General features: G+C 51.1%; 1 protein-coding gene across 2 annotated transcripts in view; it reads right to left on the bottom strand.

Annotated features, from left to right (window-relative positions):
• Positions 1-15,101, bottom strand: part of Phactr3 (phosphatase and actin regulator 3) — a 232,203-nt gene that overhangs the window by 200,687 nt on the left and 16,415 nt on the right. Inside the window, exon 1 of one of the 2 annotated variants that reach the window (XM_028857282.2) lies at positions 4,835-5,394. The exons of the other annotated variant lie outside the window; for it this stretch is intronic. Within the exon in view, the coding sequence (XP_028713115.1) occupies positions 4,835-4,949 (115 nt within the window). The 5' untranslated portion in view covers positions 4,950-5,394. Of the gene's footprint in view, positions 1-4,834; positions 5,395-15,101 lie in introns of those variants that run through there. 2 annotated transcript variants of the gene reach the window in all.

The following is a 15,101-nucleotide window of genomic DNA, read 5'->3' as shown; positions in this document are numbered from 1 at the left end:
GTGCTGTGGCCCTCACTACTGGAGGACAGAGGACCCCACTGAGGGTTGGAGATGGAGGAGTACCCAGAAACAATCAGCATGTCAGAAGACTTGCCCTCTGTGGAGTAAATGAGAGAGAGAGAGAGAGAGAGAGAGAGAGAGAGAGAGAGAGAGAGAGAGAGAGAGAGAGAAGAGGGGCCAGAAGTCAAGGTTGTGCCTGTCTTGGGGGTGGGATGGGCGGCTCGGCCCAGAGCAGGAGGACATGGAAGAAGTGGGGGTCTCAGGAGGCCAGGGCTGTGGGAGGAGAAGATGTCGAGACCCGCTGTCACATGCTCAAAGTGTGAGGGGAACGCTACAACCAGCTGGGGCTTCTGCTGAGCTACAGGAGGAATGGGCTATGAAGGAAGGCGGCACAGAGCCTAGGGGGCAAATCTATACATCAGAGTGCAGCTCTGGGAGGAGAGACCTCTAAAGTATTCCTTCTTCTCTGAGCCACAGGCACGGGCGACCTGTCCCAGACAGCTGACTGCAATCTCCTGCTAGCTCATTCCCACCTGGCCTATCCCAAACCATATCAGGTGATAAAGGTTAAAGGCCAGAGTCACTCAGAACCCTATAGTGCAGAGATAACCCTGCCACACAGAGAGACCCTGACTACCAATGACAAGATACTGAGCTGAGAAGACTGACTGGGTCAGAAGTCCTGCCTAGTTGTACAATGACCCCTGCAAAGCGAAGCCTGGGTGAAAGTCCATTTGAGGCCACATGGAAACACTTCAAAAATCACTACAAGTGGCTGCTGGCTGGTCTCTGGTCCTGATCTGGAGCCCAAGTCCATGATCTGGGAAGGGAGGAAGGTGAGGTAGATAGAGAGCAGTGCAAAGAAACCCAAACACGCCAGGAGGAGGAGAGACTCCAGACAGGAGAAGGTCAGAGAGGGAAATGCCACGACAGCATGGGGCAGGAGTGGCCAGGCACCTGACAGCACAAGGTGCTGGATCCCTGAGGACACTGAGCCTTGGGAGGAGGGGTACTCATGGGAGCACTCCCTGGCTACTCATGGGAGCACTCCCTGGCCTGATGCAGGTTGTGCTCTGGAAGAAAACCTAACTCCACGCTGGGTGCAGAGAACAGTTTACAAAGGGACCTCTGTAAGGAGCAGATGGAGCTCCATGACAGGAGCTGAGATGCTGACATGTGGGAAGGACCAATTTAGGAGAAAGAACTCCAGCCCTGCAGTCCAGTCTATGCCATAGGTGGGGATGCTGAGAAACTCGATACACAGGGAAACCCCAACAATGTGCTCAGGGCAATCGAGGAGCCACGTGTTATCACAAGACCCCATTTGTCTTCCTTCATGCTAAGGAAAATGCATTCACAGCCCAGGGTGTTGGCAAGGTTTTAAGCAGTGGGTACTGTCACAAGCAGCTCCTGTAAGGAGTGTGAACTGGTATATTGTGACCAGGAGGTGCAATGTCATTAGGATAACAAATGTGGCCCAGGCATCCCATGGGCTGGCATCTATCCATCAGATGAGCATAAGCCAGTTTACACTCTCACCACTGTATTGCTCATGATGGGCAAACACTGGACACAGCAGAGCTCCTCATAGCCAAACTAGAAAACTCATTCCTTAGGAAAACACTGCATGACTGCTCAGAGGGGAAGCTGCTATAGAATGCTGTCCTCTGTGTATAATAGCTGCCATCTCTATCACATCTACTGGGACTGTCTACAAAAGACTCCTGAGATCAGGCTTGGTGACTGTGGGGGTTCTCTTATAGAAGGAGGGGTGGGAGTGCTCCTGAACCCCCACCTGCGATCCCAGCCCCTCCTTCCTTTACCTCCCTGCTAATCATATGCAATTCTGTCCTAGATTCGTGTGGCCTTGCGGTCTGGGCAGTGCTAGAGTATAGGAGACCATGGAAGGCTGGGTGAGGAACTCCACCCATGCTACCATGCACAGCTGTTGTGCATGCTGGGCTTAGACTCTCTGGTAGTGTAGTTGTTTTGAGGAAACCCACATTCCAGGAAGTAACTCATTGGTTTCTCCCCATTAGACTTTAATAGCATTGCATATGGATTTGTTACTGGTCCTCTGTAAGGAGTGGACGGGGCAAACCCCAGGGGCTGTCTTCCACTTGTGTGGACCTGTAACGAGGAGGGAAGAGGGAGGATCAGAGCAGAGGATGCTACAGGACAACAAGGACAGGGGGAAAGAGGCACCAAAGCACCCTTGAGTCTACTTTTCCAAGAATGTTTTTTAAGTTTTGACTAAGAGAACATGGTTGAATTCAGAATGCCTGGGGTGGGGGTGAGGTAAAGCAATCTAGGAATGGTCTACAAAATAGAGAATTTGGATGGAAGGAGGCAATTGTTCTATGTACTTGAATCTGGTCATTGCGCAGCTAGTGACTGGGTTCAGCATCAGGTGTCCCCAGTGAGAGCAGCGGGTACACAGAGGGAGGAGACCCTAAGTGCAAGGTTAGATGACAAGCTGTGCTAAGAACTCCCTAGAACACCAGAGTCTCTGGAGAGCCCGAGTCACATGTGGTATGGGGTCCACACCAGGGTGGACATGTGGTATGGGGTCCACACCAGGGTGGACATGTGGTATGGGGACCACACCAGGGCGGCTGGGTGACAGGCGTATCAAGACAAAGAATTCTAAAAGGCGGGCCCAAGACAATCAGGCAATACACCACCATTTAGCATGTCTCCCACCAACAGGAGTGTGCAAGCACCTTCCACACCCCCACCCTTCCTCTTCCAGGCTTGTGGGTCTCTTCCAAACTAGAGATTCTGACTCTTTTTGGCCAGAATTCCTCTGCTGAACACAATCCATGGATGCTCAATTACCTGGCCCACCACTGATGGAATTTATATCCATTTTAAGACTTCTCACTCCCTATAACTGCTCACTTGTTTCCATTTTGACCATTCTAACCAGACAACAACTCCAGCACATGTCCTTCTGTGACTTAACTTGACCACGGGCATCAGAGCCCTCCTCCTTCTCCCTCCCTCCTGGATGGGCAGCAGCCGCCTGCCAAGCCCACCACTCCACCCACGAATGCATCAACTAACAGACAGCAGCAGCAAAGCTAAGTCCTCCATAATTTCCATTTCAAGTTTGCCTCTTTTTACTGCCAGGGAGACAAAAGGAGCTGGAGAGATTATCTGGTAACGGACCATTCATCTCCATAGTAGGAAGTGTCTGTATCTCAGAGAGGTAGAAAAGCCATCCTTCATGGGTGTTTCCTCTCAGATGACTAAACGAAGGTTTCATTGGCAACTTAAGGGTCTGTTTGCTGCCCTAGAAACTCCATGGAGACTAACTTGCCTGCCTAGATGTGGCAGATCAGGGGACTCCCTCTGCTGGCACATTGATGTGACCTGGTATGACTACTGACATTATGTCAAAGTCCTAACAAAGACATCTTAGAAGACTTGGATGGGTTTATGTTTTAAAATTTGAATATAAGGTTCAGGTACCCACAGAGCTACTTTTCTTTCTTAAAGATTTATTTATTTATTATGTATACAGTGTTCTGCTGGCATGTATGCTAGCACTCCAGAAGGCACCAGATCTCATTACAGATGGTTGTGAGCCACCATGTGGGTGCTGGGAATTGAACTCAGGACCTCTGGAAGAGCAGTCAGTGCTCTTAACCTCTGAGCCATCTCTCCAGCCTCCAGAGCTACTTTTTACAGGGAAGATTTTTCTGGGCAGTTCATATAGGTCTTGTGGAATGCCTTTCCACCAAGCCAGCTTTCCCGGGCCCCTGGGATTAGCTCAACTTTAATGCCATCACTTAACAATCATTTAACACCATAAAGTTCCCATTCAGGGGTCCTCACATTTAGAGAGAAGTCTACAAAGGAAGGCAAGATGTTATCAAACAGCATCTATGAGGGATTGTGCTTCATGAAGACATAGACCTGAGACCCTCCGCTTGGCACCATGCACCAGCTTTGATTTTTTTTTTTTTTTTTTTTTTGAAAGATCCATTTCAGAAGCTCTGACTTCTCCCTGAGAAGTGAAAATTGCCTTCTGGTGGAAAAAGGTTTTAATGATCACTTTGCTTCCTGCGTCTCCATGGTGACAGGGAGCACACAGCCTACCCCCTCCTGCTTCATTAGGCCTTTCCTGGTCCCAGGAAAGTCATCAATCAAGCCGCATAGACGCCTCTGTGACCTGTTTATCACCTAAACAATCCACGTTGCTTTGGGTGTGGAGGAGTGGACAAGCCCACAGAGTGGAAGGAAACCCAGCTCTGCCGGGCGCACACCCTTCATCTCCCCACAGCAGCTCTGTCCAGCACACCTGCCCCAAGAGGCAGGCGCGCCCAGGTGGGCCAGGCCTTGCTGGAGTCCTGGTGCCCAGTGACAGCCCTGGGCCCGGTGGCCACAGCAGTGCAGTACTACTCTGACCCTTTGGGGGGGGGGGTGCGGAACACAGGAACACAGGAGGGCCTGGATGGAGGGTAGAGCAAGCACCAACCCTGGGCGGAGGTGGCCCGTGGACCCTTCCCCTGGGCAGTCAGCTGCACCCCAGGGCAGAAAGCCCCTGGCGGGGATGCTGCGATGCCCAGCAGCAGTGTGCGAGCACGGCATACTGCAGAGCATCCAGCTCTACCCAGCAAAGCGGTTCCTCTCCGGACAAAAGGCTCCGAGGCGCCCCAGCCCCCCGTGTTAGGGACAGGAACCAAAGGCCCTGGTGGTGCCTGAATCGGGCCGTTCCCCCCGCCCCACAGTGAAGGCGGGGGAGCTCTGGCGCGTAGGGAAGCAGTCCCCATGCCACCTGCCTCGTGTCTCCCCCACCCCGCCTAGCCGCCCCCGCCTGGCCCGGTACCTGGGTTCTCCCCGGCGTCCGTGGAGGTGGCTGAAGAGTCGCTGAGGAAGCTGGGGTCACTCTGGGAGCGGCCCCGCGACACAAGGCAGCTGCTGCCTTCCTCCGATGCGGCCATGGGCAAGGCAGCGCGGGGGCAAGTTGGAGGGAGACAGGGAATCAGAGCATCCTAGGCAGCCAAGGTCACCGGCGAGGGGGCTGGAGGGGGCGTCCTTTTTTAAAGGAAAAGCAAAAGGGACCAGGAAAGGGAAGGAACGGAGGAGGACGCCTGGGCTGGCTTCAGGGTGGGGAGACAAAAGCCGTGCAGGCTGCAGCCAGGCGCATCCCGGCGTGCGCGGCCTCGCTTTGTTATTTATTCGTATTTATTCCCATTCTTCAGTTTATATTCCAGGGGAAAAAAAGTTGAACCAGGAAATAAAAACTTTTTCTTATCAGTGTTTATAGCGTGCTTGGGGCTGGGGAAGATGTCCAGGAATGTCTGGGGGTGCTCCCTCCCCCCACCCCACCCCCCACCCCCCCGAAAAAAAGGGAAAAGGGAGAATCTTTGCTCTTGCAATTGCTTTAATCTGAAAGCTGTTCTTGGAGCATCTGTTGGAAAACATTAGGATTCTCCCATCATGCCAAGCGAGGGGCATGACGTCACGGAGCTGGGAGTGAAAATGAGTGGTGATGGGGAGGGGTCTCAAATACCTGGACTGCACAAGGCCAGGGGGACTAGGGGCTGGATCTTGGGTTATGATCCGCCCACCCGCATACCTGATGCTCTAGGACAGAATGCATCCACGTGCCCTCCTGCTCCCCACCCCCACCCCCTCCCTCCCACAGGAGAGGAGGAGCCCTGAGGCGAGGGCGGTGCCTCTCTTGAATGCACTCTCCAGGCTGATCCAGGCAACTCTTGGCCCCTGGTTCGCTGGCCCTTTTCTTGGGAACGGTCTTCCCGTCCTCACCTATCCATCATGAAAAGTGGGTAGTATAGAGTGCGCGGCCAGGGCCTGTGGGGCAATGCTCTCCCCTCTGTCCATCCCTGGGGTCCTCAGCCCGTGAAGAAGGCATAGGCGCCTTCCAGGGAGTTTCCCTCAGACACCGTTAAGGAAACCCAGGGGAGCAGGGACAAGAAGGAACACCACAGAGGTTCCCCCTCATTCGTCTAAGGTGCTAATGAGCCTTTCTCACTTTTCTAAGAGGTGCTTGGAGGTGAGCGAGTGCAACTCCCCTCCTCAGTAGTAGTAGCTAGGAGAGGAAAGTCCAGTACGGGGTTGGAGTGGGGCAGGAACCATGCTGCCACCTAGCTGCCCAGGGGACAGTCAGAAAAAGGAGAAATGCTTAGGCTTCACCCCAGGGGCAGGCGATAGTTCAGGTTCCAAAATAAAAAGTTTTGAAATTCAAAGCAGCTTAGCACCCCTACCCGGGCTGGTTACTGGTCACACACCAGGCAGGAGAGCCTTGGCCTTCAGAATAGGTCATCCTCAGAACTCAGACCCTGGAGGGCCCATGCACTGTGAGGATGTGGCCTCCTGGGCATTGTGAAGTCCCCTGTTCAAGGAGTTCCCAGCCTCAGTAACCAGGGGGTTGTGTGAAAGTCTCACTTGCTCCTCTGGTGGCTCCCTGGACAAAATGACAAAAATAGACAGGAAGCCCCCCACCCCCTTCCGCCCAAAGACCTAGCAGTAGACATTGCTTCACGATGGTGTGAAAGCACAAGTAACCCAGACATCTATCAAATGATAAATGTCACATGTTAGGTCCTACCCAGAATCCCCACACTCCGGAGGCCCAGACAGGGGAACTGCATGAGTTTGGAGCCACCCTAGGCTACACAGTAAAATCCTGTTTCTAAACAAAACAGTAAAATGCTAAGAGCCACTATTTGATGGGCCTTGGGAAATACTTGTGTGAGAGGAGCCAGCGGAGAAAATCTTCAAACGGGGTCTCCTCTGATCCCATTGTGAAGAAGCATTCATAGAGTTAGAGCAAAGCTTTGGGGTACCTAGGAGAGGGTAAGGGCAGGACAGAAGAGTACAGCCAAATGGGTGCATGGTTTAGAGTAACCCTAGATGCTCAGGATGGTCTCAAATTGGCCTGTGTGGATAGATAGCTGTTGGGGATGAGAGCCAAAGTTATGTTTTAAGTTTTAATGAATGTGTCCAAGAGATCCATGAAACAAAAATGCCGCTAACCTGTAAGCCCCTTGCCCAAGGACAGATACTTCCGAGATGCTGGAGGCTGTTGTTTATGGGAGACAGCGAACCATTTGTTTTCATTCCCTAAACAAGTTTGTTTGACTCGACTGCACTGGATGTGCTTGATCACGTGTGGGCGGGAGGTATGTGGGCAGGAAATGTATGCTTACTCCTAATTGGACCTGATGGGAAATACAGTGGCCTTGTGGGCTTACCTTTTTAAGCTTCTGCAAAATGTGACTTGTTGCCATATTCTGGGAAGCCCAGAATGGTCCTGGCCTGAGTTCATCATCCTGGCCAGTATTTAATTAAAACTTGCTTCAAATTTGACTCAAAATCTGTGGAACAGGTTTTCCTCTTGTGATTCTCAGATTTAAAGTTTCCTGACTCTGTACATCCGCTAAAAATCCACAGAACTATATATGCTACATGGGGGAGCTTTATAATATACTAATTATTTTTAGTAATTTTTTTTCTTTTAAATTGTGCCTAGAGGTATCAGGATAGGCTTGGATCTGAAGAAAGTCTGGGTTTCCTCCTTCACCTGGCAGCCTACATGGCCCAACTCAAAATCAAATAGATGCCCATTAAGTGAACACCAGTGGGATCCTAGGTTAGAAAAAACAAAGCTGTTTTTTCAACTCAAGGAAGCCCTGATGACTGAAAGAGGCAAGCTCAGTATAGTCAGTCCTGGTATACCTGAGCATATACAGACACACCGACACACACACCCCGAGACACACACACACACACACACACACACACACACACACACACACACACAGAAGAAAAGGCACACATACAAGGACCACCTCCCTCCCACATCATCCAATCTGCATTCTTACAGAGTGCAGATTCATAGGTGTGTCCACCCATCCATCAAAGATTTCCTGAGCATCCACTTTGTGCCCAAACCTGTGATTTCCCAGAAAAGCACAGTGTACAAACAAGACCCAGCCTTGGTTTGATCACACTCCATGGATAACTCCCAAGCATACAATGAGGTTAGGAGGCCTCCCTGGAGGAGAGGGGGACCTAGTCAAAAGAGGTGACCTCAGGGAACAGAGACAGTCAGCCAATCAAGTCCTAGAAAGGTGTCCCCAGGCACAGGGAAGATCCAGGGCAAAGGTCATGAGAGGGATAGCACAGAGTTCTGCCATCCCTGGGAGAAGCAGGGCCACCTAATGTTCAGTGCCCTCTGCAGGGCTCAGCCCCACTATCCTGTGTCTTCCTTGGAGTTGTTCTAAGAATGGGCAAAGGCATTGGTGGCAGGGGTGTGTCTCCGAAGGCCCCTTGGGCTGCTGTTGGGGAGGCACTGGGTGAGTGGGAAGGGAGCATGGAGGTAGATTAGGATGCTGTCAAACTGCAGGCTGGAGGTGGCAGAAGCTGGGGCGGGCTGGAGGAGTCAGAGGCAGTGGGCAAGGCTAGCTGCAGACAAATGGGATGAGAGGGACAGAGAAGCCAGATTTGGTGCTTGGATGGTGAACTGTGCTGGAGAGGGGAAGCAAGGGACTCTTCAAGTCTAAAAGTGATGGGCAGCAGATGGGCAGGAGGATCAGAGAGGGTAAAGCAGAGTGGGGTGTTTGCTCCATCAGCCTGGGCAGTGGGAAAGGCACAAACCACGGCAAGACTGCCCTGCCCTGCTCCAGCATTCACAAGGCTGGGCGGTCCTGCTCAGGCCTGTGTTCCCACATCTGTAGAGTGGACACACGCATACCCTCCTCGGCTGGCCCATGACACGACTCAGGATCCAGTGGTGAGTGCTGGCCCAGTGTTGGCCGTGGCTCACACAACTTATGTGAGAATGCTGTGTCCTTGTGTCCTGCAGGCCTGTCCCCACTGCCAGCATGCACAGGCATGCTGTGAGCTATAGGGAGTGGACAGCTGACGTTCCCAAGTCCTGGATGAGTGACATCCTGAGTGAATGTGTGCTGTTGACATGGATAGAGCCATGACTAGGACCCCGGAGCCTCAAACCCATGGGGCAATGGCAAAGCCTCCCCACGAGGTGAGGCTCAGGAGCACCCACACATTCCTCTGGTCCAAGTGTAGATGTTGAGAGTGTGGGCAGAAAAAACATCCACCATAGCTTTCTCTACCCCAGCCCTCTACGTTGGCAGCTGGAAGGCTGCTCTCTCTCCTACAGGACCTGCTAAACCAAGGTTAGCTAAGGCCATTTCCTCGATCCAGCTGTATACCACAAGTCCTGCCTCCTTCTCACAGGCCAGCCACCATGCTTGCATACCGATGGTGACTTGGGTCTTTATCTCCTTCACACAAGTGCCCAGCAGCCCCTTGTTCCCAGGAACTAAGAATGCTGGCATCCTAAAAGATGATGGTCCAACCCCCCGCCCCCACCCCCAGGGTGAGGAGGTAATGTCAGCTACACAGGGATTTCTGTGGAGTTTGTTTGCATGCCAGTGCCTGGCATGTGGCCAGGGTTCAGGGAATAATGCTGTTAGCCAGACAAGAGAAGGAATACATACGGGGCTGTTTGCTCATACAAGCCCTGACAGAGAATTGAGGATCCAGCCCCATGTGACCTAAGAGACCACTCCAATTCCAGTCCCACTTAGCTCAAAGGACAACACACACACACACACACACACACACACACACACACACGCACGCACGCACGCACGCACGCACACGCACACGCACGCGCACACACGCACATACACACAATCCCAGCAATTTCTCTTCGCCCTTGATGTGAAAACACGGAACCAGAAAACTTCAGATACTTAAAAAGAACTTCTCAAGCCATGTCTTTGGCTGAATCTCAGGGATCAGCTAACGAGGTACAAAAGACAAAATACCCACAACTTCAGCAATGAGTCAACCACCTCTTCAGATGTCAGCTGGGCGAGCAAGCAGCCAGCTCTGCCCTCTGCTGGCCACTAAGAGGAACTGCACAAGACAAGGCTTTGAAAGCTCTGCCTGTGAGACTAACCAAAGGTGTGTCCAAAGCAAATCATCTGAGGCTGGGAAATGGTTGAGTGGGTTCAATCTTAGGGACAGGGAGTTCTAATCCTCAGTTCCCTACGTGTTGGCCTATCTATAATCCCAGCACACAGGAAGAAAAGACAGGATACCCTGAGCAAGCTGGATAGATAGAAAAGTCAGTGAGCTTTTGGTTCAAGTGAGAGACCGTACCTCAAGACAGATGATGGAAATGAACAAGAAAAACACCAATGCCAACTACAAACCTCAAACATGCCAACATACAGGATTCCCCTCATAACATGTGCACCCACACACATGACAACAGACATACAATACATGCCCATACTTCTCCTCAAGCGAGAGATGGAGAATGGCTTTGTGGTTAAGAACATGGCTGCTCTTGCACAGGGCAGATTTTGGTTCCCAGCACCCACATGGTGGCTCACAACTACCTGTAACTCCATTTCCAGAGCATACAATGCCCTCTCCTGACTTCATGGGCTGCACATGTGTGGTAATTTCTATATATGCAGGCAAAACACTAATAGAGATAACATAAAATTAATAAATACATTTTTTTAAATTTCCCCAGCCATGAGAGATAGCCATTAGGAAGCCAAGGCAGAAGGATTATGAGCTCTGGGTAAGCCTGCTTCTGCATATGTACTAAATAGTGAGTTTCGTGCCAGACTGGGCTACAAAGGGAGATCCTGTCTCAAAAAAAAAAAAAAAGGAAGGAAGGAAGGAAGGAAGGGAAGGGATGAGATGGGAAGGGAAGGGGGAAGGAAAGAAGGAAGGCAGGCAGAAGGTGGGGAGAAATGGGTGGAAGGGAAAGCCAAGCCCTTCACTCCCCTGATCATCAACTCCCCTCTGAATGGTACTGGGCCTGAGTATGAGACACACCACAGGCTTCTCATGGCTTCCTGGAGATGGCCTCTTTAGGGTCCCACCTACTCTGTCTTCCTATTGTATCCTGTAAGTCAGAGTTGAAGATCTGAGCACAAGATGGGGCTCTGGCATCTTTCATCTGTGTGGTCTTGGCTGGCAACTACATCAGCTCTCTGATCCTGGTATGAGGATGAGGATGTGTGGTATTGTGTTCCCCCAAATATTGTGCATGCTAATAAACTTATCTGGGATCAAAGACAGAGCAGTCACAATATTAAACATAAAGGATAGGCAGTGTAGCACATGCCTTTAATCCTAGCATTCCAGAGGCAGAAATCTATGTGTTCAAGGATACAGACAGGCATGGTGACTCACGCCTTTAAGCCCAGAAAGCGAGCCTTTAATCCCAGGGAGTGGTGGTAGAAAGCAGAAAGGTATATTAGGCATGAGGACCAGAAACTAGAAACATTTGGCTGGTTAAGCATTTGGCTGGTTAAACTTTCAGGCTTCTAGCAGCACAGTTCAGCTGAGAGCCATTCGGATATGAGAACACAGAGGCTTCCAGTCTGAGGAAACAAGATCAGCTGAGGATCCGGCGAGGTGAGGTAGCTGTGGCTGGTTCTGTTTCTCTGACCATCTAGCATTTCACCCTAATAACTGGCCCCAGGTTTGATTTTATTAATAAGACCATTTAAGATTCATGCTACAAGGAAGGGGATGCCTCACCTCACCAGCAGTGTGCCCTTGGCATGACTCTTGGACACCCTCATGTGCATTCAGTGTGGTCCACAGCTGCCTTTTGATATGCTCTTTACTGTCCCTGGCAGGTATAGGTGACAGGGACAGAGGCATCTGTGATAACAGTGATAAAAATAGAAGACTAACAGGCAAGCAGGATGGGGGAGGAGACCCCAACAACACAGATGGAAAGCACCCCAGCCACCATTCCTGGGTTTGTGTTATGGACCACATGAACATTCTCTACACTGTCCCACAAAGAAATGACCCTGCTGATGATCTTTTACCAATCACAGCTACTCCCTGCAGTGAGAGATCCCAACAAAAGGGAAGGCTAGGGGGGCGGGGAATGAATGGAGAGAGTCTCATGAAGAACACACACTGTGTATTACCCGCAGCCCTGGCTACCTACTGTTCCCCACCCCTGATGACCTGCAGGGTCTGAAGCAGCAGCCCTGTGAGCTCAGTGACACAGATGGAGATGAACGGTCTATAGCTGAGGAGGGAAACATGATCTGTGTTCCTGTTCTTGTAAATGGAGTGCATGTCCTGATGCTAACGCCTGGAAGCAGGGGGTCTCTCCAGTTTGTCGTTTTGCTCTTACAGCACGTTAATAGTGACCAAGGTTGACAGTTCCTAGCATCTCTGATGCCACAACTCAGACTCCACAGGACTCGGATGCTCCCTTTGTGCCAAGGGGAGATGAGGGATCCGGCAACAGGTGCTTGCCCTGGGCCATGATTGGGGCCCAAGTCCTGGCTTTAGCACTGAACTCCTTAACACATCCTCTCTGACACAGAAGGTTCCAGGTTCCTTAGATTCCTGACAGCCACAGACTTGATGGTGGGAGAAGAGAAAGGAGGAAAAGGAGGATGAAGAGGCAACACAATGGTGACAGCTTTTATGCAACGGTGTGCCACTTTCCTGTTGGAGCTGGAACAGTGATGGTTTTACAAACAGCAGAGCTAAAGTTTGGGGAGGGCTTGTGACTTACCGACGGTGCCACACCTCACAGGGATCACGAGCTCTCTTGCCTCCCACTGCCAACCCTGGTACTGGCCCACTTCACCAAGTTCTCTGTAATATCCCTGGCTCATCTGACAGACAGTCACTCAGCAAAGAGATTATCAAACACCAGACCCTGTCACAGGATGATTTGGGCCCAGTCTGTGAGAAGGAATAGAATGTTCCCAATGCCACCATTGAGGACACAGGGAGACGGCAGAGTGCCTGACCAGGCTGGGGAGGGGTCACTTGATTCACTGCTGTGTCAAAATGCATGGAAGGGTAAGTGTGGCTCACAGTTCAAGGGTCCCCAGTCCATCATGGCAGAAAGGAGAGCCGCAGTCAGGAAGCAGACAGAGATGAACACTAGTGGTCAGTTCTTGCTTTCTCTTTTTAATTTAGTTCAGGACCTTACCCCATTGGCTGGGCACTCCCACCTCAACCCAGGCACACACAGACATCTGTCTCTCAGTTGATTCTAGAGTCTCATGAAGTTGACCATCAAAATTAACTCTGACAGGGAAGGTGCTGGTTGGTGTTTTGTCAATTCAACACAAGCTAGAGTCATCTGAGAAGAGGCAACCACAAGCGGAAAAAATGCCTCCATCAGATTAGCCTGTGGGACATTTTCTTGATTGATGACTGATGGAGAAGAGCCTGGCCCACTGTGGTTAGTAACACTCCTGGGCAGGCAGACCCGGGGTTGTAAGAAAGTAAAGTGAGTAGGCAATGGGAGCGAGCCAGTGAGCGAGGCGTTCCTCTGTGGCTTCCTCTTCAGTCTCTACCTCCAGGTTCCTTCCTCCATGATGGACTGTAAACTGTAAGATAAAATAAACCCTTCCCTCCCCAAGCTGCTTTTGGTCTTGGGTATTTATCAAAACAATAGAAAGCAAATTAAGACAGGGTAGGTCCTAGGAGGAAGTGGCTTTCATAGCCTTCACGGGACCAGTGTGCACATGCCAGGCACTGAGATCTGGCATTGAGCAAAGAGATGTACTAATGTCCCCCTGTGCCACCCCACACCATCTCTACCACCACACAGAGAGACAGAAACAGAGACAGACAGACAGACACAGAGAGAGGGGAACAATAGGAACCTGTTGAGCAGACCTCACACTGGGTATGAAGTCTGGAGGCATTACACAGGCAAAGAGCCTCTCAAATCTGTCTTTCTCTTGCTGTTCTTTCCCAGAGAATGTGAACAGGCACTAAGCTGTGCTCCCCAAAGGTAAGCACAAAGGTGTGAGAGGAACCAGACACAGGTAGATAAATGGGTGTCACAGCTTGCACGTGAAATGCTCCCCCATAGACCTGTGTTTTTAAATAACTGGTCCCAGCACCGTATTTGAAGGCTGTGGAAGCTTCTGGACATGGGACCTACCTGAATGATGTAGGGCTGTGGGAGCCGGCCTTGAAGATTGTAGGCCAGGCTGACTTCCAGCCTAGCTCTTGCTTCCGGATCTGCCCATGTATTTAATAAATCCTGTCACAGGTTCCTGATACCAAAGAGCAAGCCCCAGCTGCCGCACACTCCCGCCATGGAAGAACTCCTCCCTAAGCCTGAGAGCAAAGGAATGCCCTTCTCCCTGCAAAGTTCTTGGTCAGAAGGGTCAAAAAATAACTAAGTGGGCATCATGGGACTGAAAAAAAGACCGAGTCCTGTCTGGTGCCATCTACAGGAAGATAAGAGTAGGTGGCATCATCCATAGTACCAGGATTCATTCCCTAAGGACAGTAAGAGGTCCTGGTTCCCAGGTGCTGGGGTGACTCCTGTCACCCAGGACACAGATGTCAGAAGCCGATACAATTGTCATCTTCAGGCCTTAGCTCCCGCTTGACCCTCTAATATGTGACTATTGAGGTGGTGGATGGGGTGCTGACACTGGGTACTGTGTGGAGGCCAAGGTCAGAAGCAGAATTTGGGGGACAGAGATGCCTGGAGTGCTCCAGGAGCTGTCGTTGTGTGTGAAGAAGATTCTGCCGAAAGGTACCAGGAGGACACCACTCCCCCAGGACTCTTGACTCAGCACAGAAGGAAGGATGGAGTCTTCAGAAGGGACTGTAAGCATCTGACCATGAAGGGACACAAAGGAGCCTCTGAGACCCCAGTTACATCCCTGTTCTCACATGTGTGTTCATTGCACAATGCTCCCTCATCATTCGCGGTTCACGTTTCAGTAATGGTCTTGGCCATTCACACCCTCTCCCTTTCTATCCAGTGTGTGCTTCAACGTGATGACCAGATTCATATGCTGGGGAGATCTGGAGCTCCACCTCCAGTTTACCATAACATGGAAATGGCCCCCAAAGGGAGTGGCACTATTAGGAGGTGTGTCACTGTGGAAGTGGGCTTTGGGGTCCCTTTTGCTCAAGCTTCCCTCAGTGTGAATTTCAGTCTACTTCCTGTTGCCTGTAAGACGTAGGACTCTCAGCTCCAGCACCACGCCTGCTTGTACATCGCCATGCTCCCCACCGTGATGAAAATGGATTTAAGCTCTGAATTGTAAGCGAGC

This window comes from Peromyscus leucopus, chromosome 4 (genome assembly GCF_004664715.2).
Source record: "Peromyscus leucopus breed LL Stock chromosome 4, UCI_PerLeu_2.1, whole genome shotgun sequence".
In the NCBI taxonomy this organism is placed as follows: domain Eukaryota; kingdom Metazoa; phylum Chordata; class Mammalia; order Rodentia; family Cricetidae; genus Peromyscus; species Peromyscus leucopus.
The sequence above is the reverse complement of the archived record's forward strand: the minus strand, read 5'-3'. Positions and strand labels throughout refer to the sequence as shown.